This window comes from Procambarus clarkii, chromosome 16, assembly GCF_040958095.1.
Source record: "Procambarus clarkii isolate CNS0578487 chromosome 16, FALCON_Pclarkii_2.0, whole genome shotgun sequence".
Classification (NCBI taxonomy): Eukaryota; Metazoa; Arthropoda; class Malacostraca; order Decapoda; family Cambaridae; genus Procambarus; species Procambarus clarkii.
In genome coordinates, this window is record NC_091165.1 from 13,319,436 (window position 1) to 13,343,885 (window position 24,450).

The 24,450-nt window shown below is 40.3% G+C and overlaps 1 protein-coding gene and 1 long non-coding RNA gene across 2 annotated transcripts in view; one reads left to right on the forward strand and one right to left on the reverse strand.

Moving 5' to 3' along the window:
• The first annotated feature begins 2,794 nt into the window (after positions 1-2,794).
• LOC138365182 (uncharacterized) overlaps positions 2,795-24,450 on the forward strand; it is a 38,878-nt gene continuing 17,222 nt past the window's right edge. The window contains exon 1 of the long non-coding RNA XR_011228725.1: positions 2,795-2,936. This is a non-coding gene — a long non-coding RNA (uncharacterized lncRNA). The remainder of the gene's footprint in view (positions 2,937-24,450) is intronic.
• LOC123760066 (fibroblast growth factor receptor 4) overlaps positions 22,254-24,450 on the reverse strand; it is a gene marked incomplete in the record, with an annotated part of 132,807 nt that continues 130,610 nt past the window's right edge. The window contains 1 exon segment of the mRNA XM_069325283.1: positions 22,254-22,950. Within this exon segment, the coding sequence (XP_069181384.1) occupies positions 22,861-22,950 (90 nt within the window).

The following is a 24,450-nucleotide window of genomic DNA, read 5'->3' on the forward strand; positions in this document are numbered from 1 at the left end:
GTATATATATATATATATATATATATATATATATATATATATATATATATATATATATATATATATATATATATATATCGTACCTAGTAGCCAGAACGCACTTCTCAGCCTACTATGCAAGGCCCGATTTGCCTAATAAGCCAAGTTTTCATGAATTAATTGTTTTTCGACTACCTAACCTACCTAACCTAACCTAACCTAACTTTTTCGGCTACCTAACCAAACCTAACCTATAAAGATAGGTTAGGTTAGGTTAGGTAGGGTTGGTTAGGTTCGGTCATATATCTACGTTAATTTTAACTCCAATAAAAAAAAATTGACCTCATACATAATGAAATGGGTAGCTTTATCATTTCATAAGAAAAAAATTAGAAAAAATATATTAATTCAGGAAAACTTGGCTTATTAGGCAAATCGGGCCATGCATAGTAGGCCAAAAAGTGAGTTCTGGCTACTAGGTACGACATATATATATATATATATATATATATATATATATATATATATATATATATATATATATATATATATATATATATATATATATATAATTTTTTATGGAAAGGAGTACCATCTCTGACTGGAAGAAGAGAACCCTTAGTCTCAGAGGAAAGCACACACAATTAACGCATTAGAGGGGATGTTAAGATCCCCTCCAATACAGTTTATATGTGTATATACCCCCTTCTCTTTGTGTTTTGTTGTGCTTTGTTAGATATATAAAGGTTACAAGATGTACATTTTTAATACAATGAACCCTTACAGGTTATGGATCTCTTTGAGCTCCTCCGCTTCCGGAGAGGAACTGAGGACGCAGCAGGTGTTTCCCCTCTCAATCGCTACACTGCGGCGCTGAAACAAAAAACTGGCAGCCCTTGGGTCTCTGGTGGTGTCAATGAGTCGGGAACCTAATTCTTTGAAAAATCCCTAGGCATCCCTACCCCGGGGTCATGCGTCTCAGACGCTATGGGAACAAAGGTGTATTGACCTTCCAATCGCCTGTATTTGATTGATTTTGCTGTTTCCCTGTGGTTAGCCGCCCCACCTGTTTGATCAGCCCCGAAGTGTATGTAGGTGTCTGCCAGGGTGGATATACATGTGTAGTTCCACACCAGCTGTTTGCCCCTTTTCCAGGAGTATATTGTGATGTCATCTGGGCGAATTACGGGGTCATCCGGGTTTTGGTCCCCTAGGATGCGAGCTTCTCTCTTCACTGGGCACTGAGCTGAGACGAGGCTCCTCTTGATGATGTCATTGACCTCGTTGTGTCTTGCATGCCAGCCCTTGGAGCTTCTGCAGTGCAACCCATGCAGTCCATATTGGACTGCTTCCACTCTGTTGCAAATACACTTGTATTCAGTGTGATTTGGGGCACCAAGACGGAAGGCCACTGCTACACAAAGGGATTTTGGATCTAGACGAGGGCCTGTTGCCGACATGGGTACTGCCAGGAGGAATTAGTCTCCTGCACGTGGAGCAGGCACTGCTCTGAGGCGGGCTTTCTCCTTATCGTATGTTGCAGTGCTGAGCATGGCATCAGCTATTTTTTCCACTAGCGAGTGGTCCCAGCTGGACTGTTTATGTTTTTTGTTGGATCTATGATGGGTGCTGGGGCTGCAAGAGCATCCCACTGATTTGCACATTCAGTGAAAGCAGGATCGTGTATTTCTGTTGAATCACTCAGGGGTTCTGGTATATCTCTTATGAAGTCGTACGATGCTTGGGAGGAGGAAACGAAGGCTGATAGAGCAATCTGGGAGGCTGTGCAGACACCAAGGCCGCTGAGTCTTACAGGGAGGGTTATTTGCTCTTACTGAGAGTCGTCCAACAGAAGGTTCAGGACTTTTACCAGCATGGACCTCAGACGGTTGTCATACTCATTTAATTTAGGGTTGTTGTAGGGTGGAGAACACCTCAGAAAGTAAGTCAACTTAGGGAGAGATAGGCATCTTGTGAGGAGGAAGAGAACATCATGAGCATCATTCTGTGAGGTCTGAGGTCTGAAGCCATATTGGCAAGAGCTAAGTATATTGTGTTTGGCTAGTAAAGCTGCTTGTAGATTAGCTTTTCAAATAATTTTTGCAAGGTTGGCAGAATTGATATAGGTCTGAAATTGTTGACATCAGTGAGATCCCCACATTTATGGGCTGGGTTACTCTCGCTTTTTTTTTAGAATATCTAGAAAGGTTTGAAGTTCAAGTGATTTATTGCAGAGCAATGCAATGGCTGGAGCTAGAAATCTGGAGGCTTTTTTGTAAATTAGAGTTGGTATCTCAGCAAGGGCACTTGACTTTGTTTTAAGAGAAAGGATTATCTCATTAACATCAGAGGAATTAGCAGGAGTTAGGTACAGAGACTGGAGAGTCTCCTGTAAGGTAGGCCGTTAACATTAGTTAGGGAGGATGGAATATCATTTGCAAGGGAAGTGGCAATGGATGAGAACAAACTACTGAATTTAATAGCAATGTCAAAGGCTGAAAGCATACCATTGTCATTGGATAGGAGTACTGTTTTTTATTCAAAATCTTGTTTGAGCCTAATATTTGGGAAATAGTGCTCCGTGTTTTAATTTGGTCAAATTTTTTTCATAGTGTTTTATTTTGGGTCTCCTAATCATTTTAGACATTAGGGAAAGGACACCTCCCACTACGTTTAAAATGCCAAACAATCAAGCATTGAATGAATATCTTAAATGAAGCAAAACACATGACCACATTTGAGATATTCCAATCCCCCGGACAACCAAACATAGAAAACGTAAACCTTATTATATAGAAAGAGCGTTGATCAGCTGTCCCCGTAAACAACACCCGCCAGGCCCTCTTGCCCCCACCTGGAGACCAACTGCTGCTCCTCTTCTATACGATCTACACTTCAAGCCAACACGACGCCATGGGTACCCATCCGCAGGGACAACTTCCAGCCAGAGTCATGAGGTAATACAATATCCGGTCCCCGTGGCACAGTGGTAAAACACTCCTGGCGCTTCGCAAGCGTGAAGGGAGAGACCTTAAGAACAGAACAGAAACCTGACCGTAGGACAGGAAACCTACAAGACCGTAGGACTTGTAGATGTATAATATCCTACCGGGACAGGTGTAAATAACAAATAAATGGTAAATGATCCTGGCCTGTCACTTGAATAATCCTGAAACCACTTAGGCTGTACTATAGAATACACAGGAGCTGTTGTTGTTGTTGTTTTAGATTTAGCTACTCAGAAGGAGATGTCCATGTAGCAAGGGCTATGGTGAGCCCATAATTGAGTTCGGTTATTCGCGATAATGGACACGGAAGCAAGGCGGGGTCACTCGAGTACTGACACACCTCACTGACGGACTGAAGGGGGGAGGAATACTGGGTAATTAAGGCACTAGGTCACAAGGAGTCAAAGGGGATGATATTCTAATATCACTTACGACAGGTACCGTAAATACACACAGGAATGACACTGAAAATATGACTTTATTTAACACATTAAAAAGACACTTCATAACTATGTTCCCTTATAGAGGCAAAGATAATTGAATGACAAGGTGTTGGGTACAAGAGCGCCGAGCCGTAGTTACTATACCGGTTGTTCCACATGACCTTGAGACGGTGTCCTTCCTGGAGCCACAAACACTCCACCCCACACCAATTCTCCCCCTGTTCTGTCTCTGGACGTGATCTCCTGCTCTCCTGCAGGAGAGCCAGGACCCTCAGGCATGTGAGGTCTTCGGTTTACTTTTGACGGATTAGCATTAGTATTTGACAACCTTAACAGAGATATTACAGGAAAGAGATGGTTGGGTTGACTGCATCTATCTGGACCTAAAAAAAGGCTTTCGACAGAGTTCCACATAAAAGGTTCTGGAAACTGAAAAATATTGGAGGGGTAACAGGTAAGCTTCTAACATGGATGAAAAATTTTCTGACTGATAGAAAAATGAGGGCAGTAATCAGAGGCAATGTATCGGACTGGAGAAATGTCACAAGTGGAGTACCACAGGGTTCAGTTCTTGCACCAGTGATGTTTATTGTCTACATAAATGATCTACCAGTTGGTATACAGAATTATATGAACATGTTTGCTGATGATGCTAAGATAGTAGGAAGGATAAGAAACTTAGATGATTGTCATGTCCTTTAAGATGACCTGGACAAAATAAGTACTATGGAGCACCACTTGGCAAATGGAATTTAATGTTAATAAATGCCATGTTATGGAATGTGGAATAGGAGAACATAGACCCCATACAACCTATATATTATGTGAGAAATCTTTAAAGAATTCTGATAAAGAAAGAGATCTAGGGGTGGTTCTAGATAGAAAACTATCACCTGAGGACCACATAAAGAACATTGTGCGAGGAGCCTATGCCACGCTTTTTAACTTCAGAATTGCTTTTAAATACATGGATGGCAATATACTAAAGAAATTGTTCACGACTTTTGTTAGGGCAAAGCTAGAATATGCAACGGTTGTGTGGTGCCCATATCTTAAGAAGCACATCAACAAACTGGAAAAGGTGTAAAGACATGCTACTAAGTGGCTCCCAGAACTAAAGGGCAAGAGCTATGAGGAGAGGTTAGAGGCATTAAATATGCCAAAACTAGAAGACAGAAGAAAAAGAGGTGATATGATCACTACATACAAAATAGTAACAGGAATTGATAAAATCGATAGGGAAGATTTCCTGAGACGTGGAACTTTAAGAACAAGAGGTCATAGATTTAAACTAGCTAAACACAGATGCTGAAGAAATGTAAGAAAATTCACTTTCGTAAACAGAGTGGTAGACGGTTGGAACAAGTTAGGTGAGAAGGTGGTGGAGGCCAAGACCGTCAGTAGTTTCAAAGCGTTATATAACAAAGAGTGCTGGGAAGATGGGACACCATGAGCGTAGCTCTCATCCTGTAACTACACTTAGGTAATTACCTCGTGAACACATCACCGTTGACCCAAGTTGACCTGTCCCCCAGTTAGCTTCTCTGAGGTGTGTAATTTTCTATTGTCTTGCGCCAACTGTCTTGCTCCGCACCCCTGTGGCTGTTCTGGTGTTATGTCTTCTACTATGTACATTCAAAATGTACATAGCTCTGTTGTTACACTGTCATTCTGCCATCATTGCACACCCAACACACCCTTACCGATCAAAGATCAACCCAACAACTGAATTTACTTGAGAACCAATAACACTAGTGGTCTTTATGAGGACATGAAGCCAGTGGGTTGTCAACAGTAACCCCCCCTTCCTCCTCTGCTTTAGTCTTCAAGTAATAATAATAATAATAATAATAATTTATTCACAAGAAGGTACAATGGGTTGGTGAGATTACATAAGATTGGTATTTTTACATTCTTGCAAAGCCACTAACCTGCATAGAGTTTCGAGCAGGTCCTTAATCTAACATATCAGGTAAGATGAAAAGGTGCATTGTAGCAAGGTTTTATATCAACAAATAAGGTAGGAATCTATGGGGATGAAATTAGGTACTTTTTGGTTTTACTTTTGAATAAGGCATGGGTTGGACATTTTTTAATTCATCAGGGAATAACTTCCATAGACTGTCCTTTTATTTGCATGGAGTGTTTGCACAGATTTAGTCTGACTCTGGGGATATTAAAGATATATTTATTTCTAGTTTGGTGTTCATGGGTTCTATTACAGTACATCTATCAAGGAAAAATTTCAGAACAAGATTAGCATTTAGGAACAAGGTTTTGTACATGTAAATAGCACATGAGAATGTGTGGAGTGTATGTTTAGCATGTTAAGGGACTTAAACAGAGGGGCTGTGTGTTGTCTGAAGACAGAGTTTGTTATAGTTCTGATAGCAAATTTTTGCTGAGTGATGATGGACTTGAGGTAATTTGCAGTGGTTGAACCCCATGTGCAGATACCGTATGTAAGATACAGATAAATTAGTGCATAGTATAATGAGAGGAGAGCAGAGTGGGGAACATAATATCTGATTTTTTTAAAGTATACCAACTGTTTTTAAGACTTTCTGGCTATGTGTTTTATGTGGGTGCTGAAGTTCAGTCTCTTGTCTATGTATAGGCCAAGGAACTTTCCCTTATTTGTATTGGTAATGTTAACATTGGCTATCTGAAGTTGAATTTGATTTGATGATTTACTACCAAATAAAATGTAGTAGGTCTTTTCTATGTTTAGTGTGTGTGTTGGTTGACATCCATGAGTGGACTTTTCTGTGGAGAGCCCCATCGGCACCCTGAAGCTAGGCAAACTGACAAGTGCCATATTAGTTTGGTGTCATCAGTCCTGGAAGTTCAAGTGCCTACTGAGGACCACGAGCCAGAACCTGGTCCCCCTCATAGAGGTGCAGGGAACAATGGCATATGAGCATTCTACATATAGAGTTTATCATGTCTGCCAACAACCGGAGATACCACCAGAAAGGTAGGCGAAACAATCCAAACATCCAACTGGTTAAAATTGCCAACCTTATTGGAACAGAACCAAAGAACTCTTCTTCCCCGCCAAAGGAAAAGAACAATGAAACAAGCAAATTGTCATCCAACTAGCGCACCCACTCGTTTGTATAGATATCAACCCCCCCTTCCCCAGACAAGGGGGAGGGTGAGCCTGCTCAAGCAAGCCGATTGCTTCACCCCTCAGTTTGTTGACTGATGTGCCTGGTGTCAACACGTCTCCTCTGGCCTCACTTTATTGACTGGCTTTTGATTTTGTGGCTTTGCCAGCTTTGTGTGGTGTGGTGGCCAGGTGTTCTCTGGTACACTGGGCTGCATGCACCTAGGTCTACCTTTCCTAGGTGCCTGGTAAGTACTTCCCTTACGTGTCAGGGTTCTCTTCCCTGTGACTTTCAGGTCTCTCTCCTGTTTGAGGGCTTTGTCTCTTGGCTTTGTTCTCGCCCTTGTGGTCTGTTGAGGGTCTTGGGCTTCCCGTCTTGGAGTGAGTTTTTGCTGGTTGGGACACACTGCAGTCAGTGCAGCCTGCATACAGCGGCGGTCGACGTTTCTATTTGGGGACCGGTTGGTTTGTGTGTTGCTTCAGAGGCTTTTTGTTTTGACTTGTTTTGGGCGTATTCACTTACTTTTGGCAGAGGTTTGCCTAGCTTCCCATTATGCAGTCCCATTGTCTGCTGTGTCTGCTGTTTTTGAGGGAGACCCGGGTCACTCGGCAGTTCCTCAAGCTATTGTGCGGTATCCTGAACTTTACCTTGCTGTTTTTTCCTGGTAGGCAGGGTTTGGTTTTGGAAGCTGTTCTAGTATCATTGGGGCAGCCCTTTTTGCCACTCTTGTGATCGCTAGGTTCGGCCTCCTGGGTCCTTGCATTGGTTGCTGCATCTCTGGCTTTCTCTTCGGGTTTTTTTGGGTTCGGTGCCTAGGTGCCTTCCTTTGCTCGATGTGTTAACGGTCATCTCGTCTCATGGCTGGGGTTTTATGACCAGCGCTCACCAGGCTGGCCAGGGGCATTGGGCTTACAGCACGGTGCAGGAGTTTGCGGCTGTATGGCAGGCGCTGCAACTGATTCGGTTGCCTCGTAGCTCTGTGATTCAGCTCTATTCGGACAGCTTCCCTGTGGTTCATTGTCTCAACTGGGAGGGGGAGATCTTTGCAGTCTGTGACTCTTTGGGGCCTGGTTGCTTCAGGTAGCTCTTGTGCTGAGTTCTGTGGGTTTAGCTCTGCCCAGTGGGGTGTCCAATGTCCTGATGGATGGCCTGTCTCACTTCATTCCTCTTTCCACTCAGTGAATGATCAACGCCACTGCCTTCCTTGGCTTTGTTGGATGTTCGGGCGCCTGAAGGTGAACTTCTTCGCATCTGCTTGGTCCCGGCGCCTCCCGATATACATGGCGCCGTTCCCCGACTGTGAGGCCTTCATGGTAGATGCTTTCCAGCAGGACTGGTCAAGGTGGGGGTTTCCTGTACCTTTATCCTCCAGTCCAGCTGTTGCTGCTGGTTCTGCCTCGGCTCAAATCCTATTGGGGGGAAGAGGTTCTCCTGGCTCCATGGTGGTCAGCCCAGCCTTGGTTTCAGGCGCTGTTTGCACGGTGTCCAAATCTGAGCATTTTACCGTGGCTCCGTTTCTTTCAACAGGTTGGGCCAGTGAGATACCTCACTGGCTTGGCTTCCTCTTCTGCTCTTTACATCTGGTTTTTCAGACACTGGTGTATCACCATTTGTATGGTGATCAGGTGGCTTCTTTGATGGTGTCCTACCTGTGCTCTTTTTCTCAGCGGCAGTATGACGTCTTCTCGAGGTCTTTCTGCCATTTCCTTTCCCTTCATAGGGTTTTGTCAGTGTCTTATCAGGTTGTTTTGTCTTTTTGTGGCTTTTTCTTGACTGGCACCTCATGCTGAATACTGTCGCTTCTTATCGTGCGGTGTTGGCAGAGCCGCTCCAGCTTGTGTTCGGGGTGGATGTCACTTCTGCTCTGTTCCGCAAGCTCTCTGGTGCATTTTTTCACCTCCAGCCTGCTCATGCGCTGCCCGAGCCTTCTTGGTCTTTGGACCAGGTGCTCTCGTTTCTCTCCTCTCCTCGGTTTGTTGTAGCCCCTTTGGTCCGGAATTGTTTTCTGAAAGCCTTGTTCTTGTTGGCTTTAGCCTCTGAGGGTCGGGTAGGGGAGCTACATGCACTTTTGGTCCTAGGGGTTGTTTAGTTCGTTTGTAGCCGTCTCCTCCTTTTCTAGTGAAGAATGAAATGGCTGGTTTCTGGAGGAGTCCTTGGGGTTGTTGATGCTTGGTTGGTTTGGCCAGGGGTGCATCATGTATTGTCTGGTTGCGACTTTACGTCGCTACCTGAGCGCCACTGGTTCAGCGACTGTGGACACACTCTGGGTGGATCCGGTTTTCTTTGTTCCCTGTTCCAGGGCTCGTATATCTCAGGATGTCCACAGGGTTATCAAGTCTAGCCATCCTGCGGTCAACTCTCGTGCCCATGATGTGGGAAAATATGCTGCTCACTGCTGTGTTTGGGAGTATATCTTGGGTCGACATTCGGACGCGGGGGTTTTGGCAGTTGAACAGAGTCCTGGCCGCCAGATATCTTGTCAAGTTTCAGGCCCTCTTTGGCTTTGTGTTGCTTTGGGACATCTGTCGCCGCCTGTTGTCTCTTCTTCGTTGTGAGTCCTGTAGTGCTGCCTCCTCCTGGGTAAGTCCCTGTTTTTCAGTCGTGTAAACTCATTCGTTCACTTGTGTGGACCACTCTGGCTGGTGTTTAATTAATATGGTTTACTTATTGTGTGTGGTCCACTTGTGTGATTCAACTTGTCATATGAAGGAATTATTAAATGTAACCTGTGATAGAATGGCAAAAGTTTTCCACCACTCTGTGAACTGTCCCAACATCGTAAGCAAATCCGCATATCCCCTGCTTTGGCGAACCAGAGTACAGTACGTCGAAATGGGTAAGTAAATCCGGCCTGAAAAGTGTGCAACCTAGCTGGAGATTAGCCGAATCAGGGTACATCGAATTGAGGTTATACTGTACTGTATTTAGCTTCAGGGAGCCGACGGGGCTTCCCACAGAAAACCAGTATTGAATGTAATAAAATGCCATTTTCTGAGCGAGTCCAGGAGGCTCCCTGACACCCTCCCTCACTCAGGTCAGCAGTTTTTATCATTCTACTGTTTTCAGCCCTCTCCCCGACATCGGGGGAAGGGGGGGAGTTGGATGACGATTTGCTTGTTTCATTGTTTTTCTTTTGGGGAGAGTTCTTTGGCTCTGTTCGGATATAGGTTGCAATTTTAACTAGTTGGAGGTATGTATTGTTTCTCCTACCTTTCTGGTGATATCCCTGGTCAATGGCAGATATGACAAACTCTAAATGTAGAGTGCTCATATGGTCATTGCTCCCTGCACCTCTCTGAGGGGACCATGTTCTGGCTCGTGGTCCCGGTAGGTACTAGAACTTCCGGGACTGATGACACCGAACTAATATTTATTGTACTGTATTTAGGGGTCTGACAGCTGAGTGGACAACTCTCGGGGTTCATAGTCCTAAGGGTCCGAGTTCGATCCCCGGCGGAGGTGGAAACAAATGGGCAGAGTTTCTTTCACTCTGATGCACCTGTTCACCTAGCAGTAAATAGGTACCTGGAAGTTAAACAGCTGCTAGGGGCTGCTTTCTGATGAGGTGTATGTGAAAATTAGGATTAAGGACTTGCCCAAAACACTATGTATGCTAGTAACTGTACAAGAATGTAAGAACTCTTGTATAAATAAATAAGTAAATAAATATGGCACATGTCAGTTTGGATAGCTTTAAGAAGCCTCCAGGGCTCACACAGAAAGTGGCGTTTCATTACATTCAACGCTGGTTTTTTTAATTCATTATTTACAATATTATTTAGTGTGTAGGAGTTGGAGTCAGAATAGATGAAGTAGCATCATCAACAAATAGTACAGGTTTAAGAATGCTAGAAACATTGTAATAACCCGACCTGCTATCCCCTTCTATCACCTAACACCAGCTTAACACTACTTGCAGATCACTGTGACCCTCACTGAACTACCAGCTAATAATAAAACTGAAATATTAAATGAGGGGTAAGCAACAAATGAAGGGTTTATTAATTGTAAAATAATGAATAAAAACTTAATTGTACACTGCCACCACCTTCCTGACCAGAATCTGAATGTGTCTATTACTGATCTCCCAGGAAGAACAGAAATCAATAATCATGAACTCGGAGGGCGTAGGAATCTTGGCAATAATGCTTGGGGACTAATATGTAAATCTATACTTATTGAGGATTCAAGGGAAACTGTAATATCCATGAAATGGAAAACACAGGGGGATTTCTAGTACCGCACATAAACACAACATATAAAAATAACTCAGCATTAATAACAAAAGGGGAAACAGATAACTAAACCACAAAATACATTAATAATCTCTTTATTTATTTTTATTGACACATTTACAGTATTTATATTAAATTGAAATATATCCTACTCTAATTAAATTCCTAAGAGGCAATATAATCAGAGTGCAATTACTTTGATGTACCAAAACTCAGACAAACATTACCTTATCCTGCAAAACTGTCCCCAGATGTTGAATGGCCATGCTCCAGGTAATTAGCCCTGTACCCCAATCAAGCCCAAGACACACTAACTATAATTTTCTTAACAAGCTTACCAGTGGAAAACAAGCTCCACCCACTCTTAAGTTTCTTAGGCCCATAAACCCCGCCTCTGAAAGTCTAGAGCCAATGAATTCAAAGTCTTGCTCTAGGCCAGCCAAATGCCCTGACTAGCTCTGCCCACCTAGGCCTCCCTAGCTTCCACCAATCAAGGCTCCTGGCTAGGCTGGCCCATAAGGGTCTGTTTCTATTGACAGAAACCTCGCTCGTTCCCACATTATATACCAGAAACCCGGCACCGGAGGTCTAAGATACTGGCTGAGGCTGAGTTTATTGCCCCTCAAATTTGTCAATGGCTATGGTGGAACAGGACAGAGAGGGGAGCAGTTGGGGAAGAGGGATTTGGACAGGGGATTGGAAAGAGGATTGGTGAGGAAGATTGGGGAATAAGGGGGATTGGGGCAGGAGGGGACAAGTGTCCTGAGACTGTCCCACTTGCCTAAGGAAAATTTGACTCCAGCATTTATGACAGGAAAAGGCCAACAGGGGGGATATGAGGGGGAAGAATGACCAAGGAAGGGGACGGCAAACAAGGGGAAGGGGAGAAGGGAGAAGCTTGGTCTGTTCACAGACCATTACAACATTTGGCAAATCATTGATGTTTATAAGAAATAGGAGAGTACTACCAACCAAAGAAATAGGAGTACGTACTACCAATAAAGATGTCCTTCGTGTGGGTTAGTCCTAGTCTTGATGGAACAACTTAGATTAGAACAACTTGCTCTGGTGAAATACTAGGGTACAGTGACACAGTCGCAAAACCCGAGCTTCCACATTTGGCACCTATATACGTCATGTGACATCAAGGTGCTCCCCCCTTTGGTCACGCCAACCAACGCCCAACCAATCACTGTCTTTTCATCCAGAAAACTCGGTGCCCTTACATCCTGAGTACTTCTCGGTGGGAAATATCTCTCCTTGAGCCTGGGTTGATCTGCTGTATTTGCTGCAGAACCCCAGCCTCTGCATCATCCCCACCAAACTTAAAACTGGAATACAGTACAGTACAGTAATTCATAATTTTGCCTTCTCATCTCACTCAAGAGTCCAACAAAAGTAAACTAGGTGTCTTCTATGCTATATACAGGCTCGAGTATGAGTCTTATTAGGTGGGAGAGGTGTGCAAAACGTTGGTTCACGTAACAGCTTGGGCTGTATGCTGTAAGTATGTGCCCTGGAAGAGGCACCATTGCTGGAATACACCTGAATCTTTTATTCTGTTTTAGAAGGCTCATAGGGCCATCCATACAGGTGAACATGAGAGTTGGAGATCCTGTGTCTCCACCATTACTGTTAACACCCCTTTCCCTCATATCTGGAAAAAATCCATAAGGTTATCAATATATTTGTTTCAGACATGTCACCTGTCCTTTATTTCCATGGTACCAATGTAGCACATGCTGTGTTGGTCACGAACAAACTGGGTTTGCACGGGGAATCATGCATGCATGTACAGTACTATAAGTTCATACAAGCCATGCTCGCTTACAAGCATTGCAATCGTATATCTTTCCCTCAGGCTCACACTATGCTTCCCTACCCTTCTTCCCTTCCTCAATTATGCAACCATTTCCAAACCTTAAACACTGACACCTCCATCTGTTTCCCTTCTTACACTACTTTCCAATCTGTGACCATAAATGTTCCTCATGGATTATCATTTCCAACCTTCCTTCACACTCTACCCACCAGGTTAGTGCCACTTCTCTCTACCTTCTCCTCCTCTTTCCTCTGTGCCTTCCTTCACTCTTCGACCCCATCTTCTAAGTCTTCCTCTCTGTCTTTTGCCGCTCCCCAACAGCTGTCCATCCAGGCTGATGTCCATCTTATTCCCAGTCTTCATGTTGTCCACTCTCATTTTCCCTCTCTGCCTGAGACTATGGAGGCTGTTGCATAGTACATCACCACTGGCATGCTTGTCAAAAATGTAAACCTGGTTCTTCTGCCTCTTCCTCCCCAGCAGGTAAGGTGGCTCCAGTTCTTTCCTGAGTTAAAACTTCCATCGTTGTTCCTTCATCTCCTCCCATCTTGGTAGTGAAGTCGACTGACCTAGCTATGGAAATTCTTGTAGCCCTACCTCTGGTATTGTTCCTCGTGCAGTGAATGCTGCAGTATCTGTCGTTCAGCCACCCTCCCTTGACTGCCCCTCCTCAGTGCCTCCTCCCTCTCCAGACCCCATCAGTTCGCGTATGCTCCTTCCTTCCACACACTCGACTCTACTGTGTTTGCTGGATATACCCTGACTTCATTGAACCTGCTCGCAATCAATGAAGCTTAGATCAATTTGCTTAGCTATCATGCAAAGTGTATGCATGATATCTAAGCAAATTTTCATAAACTCTATCTTTTGACACAATTTTCAGCACTTTGTGCCTGTTTCCAAGAGCTGATTCTTAGATGTTTGTCCTGGCCACTTCCACATTTATTCCATTCTTTCCTCCTCCTGACTTTTGCTAGGATTCCTTACTCTACTGCTTTCTTGATCTGGAAGGATGTTCACTTTGTCAATCTACTTTTTCAGTTGAATATTCATTCCTCTGCTGCTCATATCTTTCTAGATAAATGGTACAGTGTCTGTTCCATTAATCTTCTGCATATTCCCCTTTCTCTTCCCAATCTGAAAAACCTCTTGGACACGTTACCAGAGCCTGTACTCCTTTTGGGTGATATTAACTGTTGGCATGCCCTCTGCAGTGGTTATCTTGAGATTCTTGAGGTTATCTTGAGATGGTTTCGGAGCTTTAGTGTCCCCGCGGCCCAGTCCTCGACCAGGCCTCCACCCCCAGGAAGCAGCCCGTGACAGCTGACTAACACCCAGGTACCTATTTTACTGCTAGGTAACAGGGGCTTAGGGTGAAAGAAACACTGCCCATTGTTTCTCTCCGGCGCCCTGGATCGAACCCGGGACCACAGGATCACGAGTCTAGTGTGCTGTCCGCTCGGCTCCTGGGCGTGATCCTTCTAAAAAATACCTAAGGTTTTCTTCTGAACTCTTTTGTCCTCTCCTCTCCAGTGTCTCCTGAATTTCGGAAAGCCAACTCACATACTTGCACCCTTTCCTGTATTGGCCATCATTTCCTGTATGGGTCTTTATCTCTAATGCTCCTCTATTTAGACTTGTAACCCGCTTTTTCTTTCTGCCCTCCTTTCTCATTCCCTTGGTTGCAATTCGATAAGGCAGACTGGAATCTTTTTGTCCTCTATGCTCCTCTTTCCAACCTATCCAATTTGCCTCTTTCTCAAGCTCTCCTATTTCATGGCACCTTATTAAATGCTGCCCTCCACTCCACGGAGCTATGCTTCCTGTGGCATGCGGAGGCATGTTCCTTTGCAGAATTCAAACTGCTTGAGCTGTACATTGTAAATGTGCAGCCTGGAAAAGACATCTATGCCATCAGACTTAATTCTTGTATTTTGCCTAGGAAACGGAGTGCTGTGGCCCATAGGACCATCTGTACATCTAAACGGGAGAGTTATAAATCCTGTGTGTACCATTATGCTTGACACCCTTTTCCCTCAGATTTGGAAGAAAATCTAAGACTGCTGGTAAATTTTTTCAGAAATATCACCTGTCCTTCATCTTCTGTGCCCAACCACTTCAGGTGGACAGTAGAGTGATGGTCTCACTTCATGCAGTTCGGCGTTCAGTCCCTGCTTGATGGGGTTATGAGAGTTGAATCTCATCCCTTGGTCTTTTCACACACCCCCAGCTTCCCTATAATGATATCTTCTGTCAAAACTCAAGTCTGCCCTGTCCCTCTGCAGTTCTACAGCAAGGGGCTAAGACAGCATTTATTATGAGATGTTTCATCATCTCCCTCAGTGTGCCTTTCAGTATTTACTGAATATTTATAATCGGTTTTGGGTGACGTCGTCAGTCCTTGAACACTGACAATAGGCAGTTGCTCTTCTTATTCAGAAATCCAATACTTGAGGGATTTTTCCCTAAGGATCAGCGTCTATCTTTTTAATCAGTCTAATATATGGCACAGTCACTACAACATCGAAAATCTTGTTCAAGCTTTGGCTGTTACCTCTCAGGTAGGCCTTGTTCCAGTTATGTAACGGATGTGCATGTAAATTATTTAAACAATCTTCTCTTGAACTTACACCAATGAAGCATGTTAATGATTGGGCTAGTATGACTCAAACCGAACTTGCAGGGATATACCATGCCACTGAATTTTTGAAAGACAAAGGCAGTTGAATTATATACTGCGACTCAAAGATTGCACTCCTGGCATTGAACACATGTAGTAGTAACACCCAAAAAATAGTGATATTCGAGTGACTGTGTTAGCTGCTAAAGAAAACTAATTTGATATTAAATTCCTTTGGATACCATCATACGTTGGAATCTCAAAGCATGACACTGTTGACGTACTTTCAAAGACAGCCTTTAGTAGACCAGTAGTAGAAATTAATATGGGTACAGTGCCTGGATTGGGTTCTGGGAGTTTTTCTACTTCCCAAGCCCGCCCCGGGGCCAGGCTTGAGTTGTGAGAGCTTGGTCCAATAGGCTGTTGTGTTTCATTAACAGTGACAGTTTACAATTGTAATGTTCACCATTGGGGAATTCATTCCCCATTTGTGGGTTTGACACCCACAAGAGCTAGGACATACTCTCCAACACTATATCTGTGATTGCTCTGTTATAAGTGACTTCAGACCAAATGGTATGAGGTTAATTGAGCTCTGTAATTAATTCATACACTCAGGAATATTGGAAGATATTCTTCAGTCTTACATTTCATGTTCTCTCCTGATTTTTTGTCAGAGTTGGCTTGTTTTTGTATGGAAGCTGGTATTTTATCCCCTGATTCCATGTATGACTAACCATCCTGTGAGATGGGAATATTAGATGAACTAAGAGCTAGTTTTTTTATCTACTCTGTGTAATCTTTCATATAAAATAGGGCAGTAGCACAATGCTGTGTATACTTAATCTTGTTAATAAAAAAACAAAAAACAAATTAATAGTGACAAAGAGAGTAGTAGCGTAGTAGTGCAAGAATCAGTAGTAGTGACAAATTTTCCTCAGATATTCATCTGATGAAAATCTTACTGACCTAACAAATTCACAAAGACCTGAAAACTGTAGCATTAAACATTATGATAAATATCGTGAGGAGACGATATATGTAACTAATAGAGCTAGGACTCGACAACGTGACGTTGTAGTGGCCAGAATACGCCTGGGATATAGACATATCTGGCAACTCTCTCAAAACCCAAATGTTGAATACAAAATGTGTCAACTTTGTGAAAGAGAAAACATGCCTCCCTTGAACATTATACCAGTATTGTAATGTCCCATATTGACCGACCTTGGATTGAGATATGCTGTGATATATGATAACTTGCAGACACTGATGCTAGGGAGGCCATCTGCACTTGTCCTATCTCCCAAAAAAGCCATTCTTTATTCAATTTCTACTCTGGCATTCATTCCTCAATCTGCAACTATTGGCAATCATCAATCTAGTGTTACAGGTATTTTTAAAGATAACCTGTCTCCTTGGTCTTCCTCCTATCACTGTAATAGGCAGTGGGAAATGGCTCCAGCTTGGTTATGTATTGGACATACATGCTTGTCTCGCATGTTTATGAATGAGAAACTGTTTACACGAGACTCAACTGATCTTGAGATGATTTCAGGGCTTAGCGTCCCCGCAGCTGGTCCTTGACCAGGCCTCCTTTTTGTTACCCCCCCCATCCCCTACCAGAAGCAGCCCGTAGCAGCTGTCTAACTCCTAGGTACCTATTTACTGCTAGGTAACAGGGGCATCAGGGTGAAAGACACATTTTGCCCATTTGTCTCTGCCTCCATCGGGGATCGAACTCGGAACCTCAGGACAACGAATCCGAAGCGCTGTCCACTCAGCTGTCAGGCGCCATGATGAGCGAATATTTCTCAAAGAGTGCTTCGCTAGTGACCTGTTCAAATTGTAACTATAAATACTTCAACCATGTACTTCAAATACAAATAATCACCAACCTGAATACTTAACCTATGTCTAACTACACAGAAATTTAATGAATAAGAATATTAACTTGTATGTGAGAAACCAATTTTTAACACATACTCGGTACATTAAAATTAATGTGCCTCGGGAGGAGGTCTGCCACTTTAATGAGCGTGGCTTTAGAAAGGGTTGTACAATTAACATTTCTCCCCATGTTATAACATTTCCATAGTACAAATAACATTTCCCCCATGACCATGTAAACAGGATTCTGCTGGCAGCCATTTTCATTGGTGTGAAGCAGCACATACCACACTTAGATTGCTGAACTGTAAAGTACACCACTTTATCATATTTATTATATTTTGCATGAATAATCTCCGTCTCAAGTGTAAGAGTACTATAAATAAAATGCAAGTTATAATAACAATTTATTTCATGTATCAGATTACATGGCTGTGTTGACATACATATTATTTTGTTAAAAAACTAAAGCCAACTTCTCTTGATCAAATATCTACATGTGACAAGCAGCTAAAATACACATACCGTACATGTATTTTGTGAAATTAAATGTTACTTTGGGATGCTACCTTCCCAATCCCTGTAATAAATAAACATCTCATACATTGCTCTTGGTGAACAAGAAAACATGGCCACAGTTTTGTCACACCTGAAAATAAAAAGTAACACTATTTGGTATGAATTTTTTTTAGTTATGCATAAATAAAGTTAATGACTATCACTGTTTAGAAGCATCAGTACAGTATCAAGATACATAGCAAATTCTTGAATATTTTTATATAAAAAAAATTGCATGAATTTTTACAAATGTGTACATAATATGGAGAATGTTAGTGGTATACTGTCAGCATGGTGGGTAACTAATGGAAGCCTCCAGTGGTAGTCAGTATGGTGGCTAACTAAATGGAAGCCCCCCAATACTGACAAACATAAATGTAAGCCTTTGGCATCACTCAACACTTGGCACATGAAACACTGTGCTGTGCATGGAACCCCACTCATTGCTTGTTATCCTCAACACTAAGCCATCATAACACAGAGATAGTTGTTCAAATTTACATTATTTACTTTATGATTTGTGTGTACACAATGATTAGGCCCAGATTAAATATATAGGTTCTGGTTATTAGCCCAAAATATCAAGCGATGTAAATAATTATTTTGTAAAGTTATTGCATACATATTTCCTTTATATGGAAGAGTAACAAAGACAACTGAACAAACTTTTGGTTCACTTTCTTTTTGACTAGTTTCCTCTAACATATTTTAACAAAGGTTGGCATTGTACAAAAATATTCCAGATTTGTTGCAATTTAATTAAAATAATTTATGTTTAAGAAAGTTGTACGAGTCAATCAATTATAAATTAACCAATTGGGCTGATATGTACTGTTAGGCAAACACAGACTTCAAAAAAATATTTAATGTTGCTACGATAGGCATGTCTATTTTTACTAGGAAGGTAGTAGGTCTTCAATGATTAAAAGTACATTACATGTATACATCATCATCTCATTTCTCAGTACTTTAGTTTCATTATAAATATAATCGGTAGCAAAATTACAAAAAATTGATTTCAAAACGACTGAAGTATTCATTAGTGACAGGAAATAAGGTTCCTACTCTCAGTGTCTACCCTCCAGATGCAGATAGTGTTGTGTGATAGTTTTGTTATATCTCAAATCAAATAACCTGAAAATTACAAATCCAAAATTAAGTATGCCAATAACAAATAAAGGTGATGAGTATGGAGGTAGTTGAAAACAAAAAAACAAGTTATGAGTGGCAGCAATGGTGGAGCTGCATCCATGCACATCACGAGTGAACAGTGGATGACTAGTATATGAGAACCTGTGGGAGCCAGAGCACAGATATTACCCTGCTACAAACTATAAATACAGTACCCCAAGACAAATATGATTGTGTAAATAATGTGCACAATGTCTCGACATTCAACATAAAAGGAATATGTTGAATGTTCCTTCCAAAACATCTTGTTTGGAAAAACTACACATTAAATTTCAAACTTCCTAAGTTTACGTTTCCAGCACCTGCATTGTGTTACATCCATTAATTTTACTCCGACTTTCATATCAGGATTATAAGGAACACAATGTGATATATAACTTTAAAGAAAATCCAGGCTTCATTAAAAATATATATATCTAACTTCTATTTTAATGTAGTATTTGAAAGTATACAAGATATCAGTGTTCTTTACCAAAAAAAAAAAAAAAAAAAAAAAAAAAAAAAAAATTATATATATATATATATATATATATATATATATATATATATATATATATATATATATATATATATATATATATATATATATATATATATATATATATATATATAATCTCCAAGAAAACATTTGTGCAGTGGGCTTATTTATGTATAGAATCAAAAGCATGGCTGGCACTATGGAAGAACTATTAACTAAAGTACTATTTCTACAAGAAACACAAATTCGGATAATTAAAGAAAATGGAATTCAATTCAGGATGAAAGCTCGACATTATTTATAAAAAAAAAATAACTACATTACTTAAGTACCAACTTCACTATATAAACACCAACTTACCCACATGTGCACTCTCTCTCTCTCTCTTGCATATGAATAACAAAGTCACCATATGAATATTTCCACTAAACGAACATTTTTACTGAACTTCAGTACTACCTTCATTGCAGAAATACCAAGGGGGTAACAAGGCCCCAGAAAACAATGAATTGTAAATTTTCAAAGCACAGTTGCATGCATACAATGTAAGGCACAAACAGCAAACTTGTAGTATTGTAGTTGAAAAGTTCTGATATTGAGCAAACATCACCTTAATTACAAATTGAAATTCAGTAACGTACACTTTTGCCTGAAGCTCTGAGGCATTATGAAGTTATCGGTAATAACAACAAGTGCAAGTTCCTACACAGCTTCAAAGTACATTAGCAATACAGTGGATTTCCAGTGCAATAGAAGATTGGATGCAATGGAAGAATTCTATTCCCATTGTAATAGAATGCAAAAAAAATAAATGCCTCCAGACCAGATTTTTATACTGGTAAATGTACAAAATTTAACACTTTATATACAAAATATATATTTTACCAATTGATTTTAATATCAAAATCAAATTTTATATATATACAGTAAAAAAAAAACTTATTTAAAGAAAGGGATCAGGAATCAATCATTCTACTTGAGCAAGAATCCACTGTACACACAATCTGAACACATTAATGTATGTGAATATTTCAGCCAAATCACTTCAGCTTATATGGTCAAATTTTGAATTAAGACTCAAAGAAAAATATAATTAGTTCTTAGAACTTTCATAAAGAAGCACAAAAGTTACAAAATGTGACTACAAATTTTATGATTCTACACTGTATGCTCTACCAGACTGTATATGAGCAAATTATTTGAGGCATTCTCAAATATTGCAGAGGCCTTCCATCTCGATCGAATCACTACAGTATATGGCACAAAAATAGGTGTTAATTAAATTGTTATATGGCCTAATTCTTTGTAAAAATGTCACCTATCAAATGTAGACAGTTCTAAGCTGAGACAATTTTGAAAGAATACCTAGAAACAGACTACAGTATTTCAAAGAAGGCCACCAGAGGCCTCTACCACAACATGAACTCAATCATCCCAATTCGCACATTATGAAATTTATAACTTTAATGAAATTTAAGAAGGGATAAAAATCAAAATGAATAAAACACCTACAAAGATCATATATAAAGAAACAGCATAAAACATCAAGGACTGTAGTTTTTCACATTAATTTTGTTTATTATGAAATGTCATTAAATTACACTGCTTAGATGTATTAGTGTAACTAATGACTATTAGCACCATAGTAGACTTACTAGTAATTTGAATACACTGCCAAATTTTTACCTGTATTACATATACAGTATATAAACTTTTAATGAATAACTTTTTTTTTAATGAACTACATATGCATAAAAACAATTCTTTGTACATTTACTATAGTTCTGTTTGCTATGGCATTATATCTACATTCAAAGCACTTATCTATAATCCCAAACCAAAACCATTACTAATTAATTATCTTCCTAACTGAACTAAACCCATTATTACTCTTTTGAAGTACTGCATTTCATGGCTTCATTGTTTATCTTTACATTTGCATAAAGACATTAGAAGAAAATGTATCTTGAAATCGACTTTTAGTACTTTGATAATTAAAAAGCCACATCCTTTTTTTTAATAATTCCATCTTTATGTGAGTTTTGGGAAATGACACCACCATACAAAGTCAGACAAACATACATTCCAGAAGTTATACTGTAACTTCTGGAACACTCAATAAATATTAAGGGTAATTACATATGTACTGACAAATTTTCAACCCTATCTTATCCCTGAAAACATTACTGGTACTGTACTACAAACTGTAAGCTTGTACAATTTTAAATGCAAGTCTGGTACTCCCCCTATACCTAAGCCATCTTGGAACTGTGAGCTTCTAAAGCTATGTCTCCCAGCACTGTGGGAGGGATACTACCTTCCACTATGGCTGCCTCTTACTCCACTCCCAGCACCGTGGGAGGGATACTACCTTCCACTATGGCTGCCTCTTACTCCACTCCCAACACCGTGGGAGGGATACTACCTTCCACTATGGCTGCCTCTTATTCCACTCCCAGCACCGTGGGAGGGATACTATCTTCCACTATGGCTGCCTCTTATTCCACTCCCAACACCGTGGAAGGGATACTACATTCTAATCTCATATTATAATGTGATAAACCCTGAGAAAACTGCAACCATTCCTTACATACATCATGTCTGTAAAAAGAATCTATCATAATAACGCTCATTCACATGGCACTAAATTTTTGTGTATTTCTCCAAGTGACTAAATTTACAACATTTATGCAACTTTCATTGTGCTGCAAAATAACTAGGAAATAGTTTTCACCAAATATGGCACCCACAATAATTAAATGGTACATTAAGACATACTGTATGCACAATAATATCTTGTACAATGAAGTTACTAACAAACAACTTAAGTACACAAACATCTCCTTTATATAAATCTACAAATTACAGATTTACAGATCACACAAACATAAATACTGATAAAAATAAAATGCTTAGGAATCTCTTCGTACATTTATTATGCTCTTCATTATTAATATTTTGATGTGTGATGTACGAGAACTTGCCCCAGCAGAAGTGGCTGGCGGCCATGTCACATCTCATCACACACCATCTAGTCCTCACTAGAATTCATAGCACCTCATCACTCTTTGTGACTGCATTTGTGACACAGATCAGTGTTCAGTTCATAGTTTCCTTCTTCACACAAGACGTGGCATCTTTCCTGAATCACCACTTAACACCAAAATTAACAGCACTTTTCAAAATGAGTAAATATGATTAAATAAATGCACATATCTACTTTTGCATTCTGATTTGAAAATTTCCATTCAAACATTTCTAAATACACTGTAGTTCTAGTGACTTTCATAATTAATTTACTCCACAGGTAAGTGCCAAAATCTATTGCTGTATAAAGACTTATGATTATCCCTTTTCAGCTTATTGTTTTAGACCATATGGCAATTTTGTGTGGTATTTTCACTTTTTTTTCACTTTAGGTTATAACCTTTATTTAGGCTAAATCTCATTACTATGAAGGCACTGTACCAGCTGTCTTACTGGGATCAGCAGTGATGTGAGCAACACATGCTGATGCAGTAGCAGCTTAGTGTAGTGTGAGAGCATCTGATGTGAGAGATGAATCACAGCTGGTAGGTGGTGTATCCACGTGAGGCATAGACAGGTTTAGGTACTCCTGAAATCAAAAGTTTAGATTTGATAGGAATTACTAGTAATCATTTCTTTGCTAAGTGAAATCTTTCATTTAACAGTTATCTTTTTATGTAATTTAACTAGGTGAAAATATATTTTCAGCTTAATGAAAATAAAGTAATGCAGGTAAAATCTTTTCCATACCGTCAAAAATACCAGTGCACCCAACACTATGAAAGACTGTACTGCACATGTTAACTTACCACATACAGTACATACAAATATTGACTTGACATGACATCATTAAAAGAAAAATTAAAGCTAGAACACTTCATGCATTTAAAATCTTTTCAAATGTAAAGTCTCTGAGAAAATACATGAAACAAATGCACAGGAGTTTAAGTAAAATATTAATGTGCAGAGATTAAGGATAAAGTAAGAAGAGAGGAAAACCATGACATACACACATTAATACTATCAAGAAGTAGGGGAGGCATTGGCCCTGAGAAAATAGGTGACTAATATGGTTCTTGTTATCTGGCTTTTATACACTTTACTGAGAAGATATAATGCATGGACGAGAAATATTTTTAATACATGTATTAAAAAATTAGTGGTGCTCAGCTTTGATTTATCTGTGTTAATGCCTCTTTGCCACAAGGAAGTGAAAACAAGGCAACAATACAAATACAGTATGTATTCTGAATAGTGAAATGTGGCTATAGTTCAGACAACTTGACATCAAACGACCTTGGTATGTTCTCAATCTTGTAGCAAACAACATTTCTCACTGACCATTTCCTTCTCTACTTTATCTATTCTAACACAACATGTGCTGCTTCCCAGAGTGTCTGTTTCTGCTGATCTAATTCTCGATTGTTTTGTTCATACCACACCATTGTTTTGCAACCATAGTCTGCACTACTCTACTACTACTTCATGCATACTTCTAGCTAAATCTATTCCTTTTTGTTCTGACTAACTAGGGCTTTATTTGGACTTGCCATTTTCCTTGCTTAACTTAACTCAATTCTCAGCTTCATTTGCACAAATTCCTATCTTACAAATCACACATCCCAGGTCCATAAACTCATCAACCCATTCTAGTACTGTGCATCTCCATTTGCATTTAGTGGTAAGACATTCTCCTCTCATTTCGCGAGTGATTTGGTCTGGATACGTATCCTGGCCGGGGAGGATTGACTGGGCACCAATCCTTAACTGTATGCCTCTGTTCACCCAGTAGTGAATGGGTACCTCATTGTTAAATAATTTGGCGGGTCGTATTCCAGGAAAAATTAAGATTAAGGACCTGCCCGAAACTAAGCGTGCTAGTGGGTTTGCAAGAATGTAACAATTGCACAGTATATATAAATAAATAAAAAATGTAACAAATATATTTAAATTTACCATAATTGCACTTGATTAACATTCTCTTTCAACAAGAGTCTCTGTTCACACAATGAAACTATAAACTAGTTTATATAAACCACATGCTGCTACTAAGTATTGTAAGTATAGTGATCACTGAGTGATGTGTGTA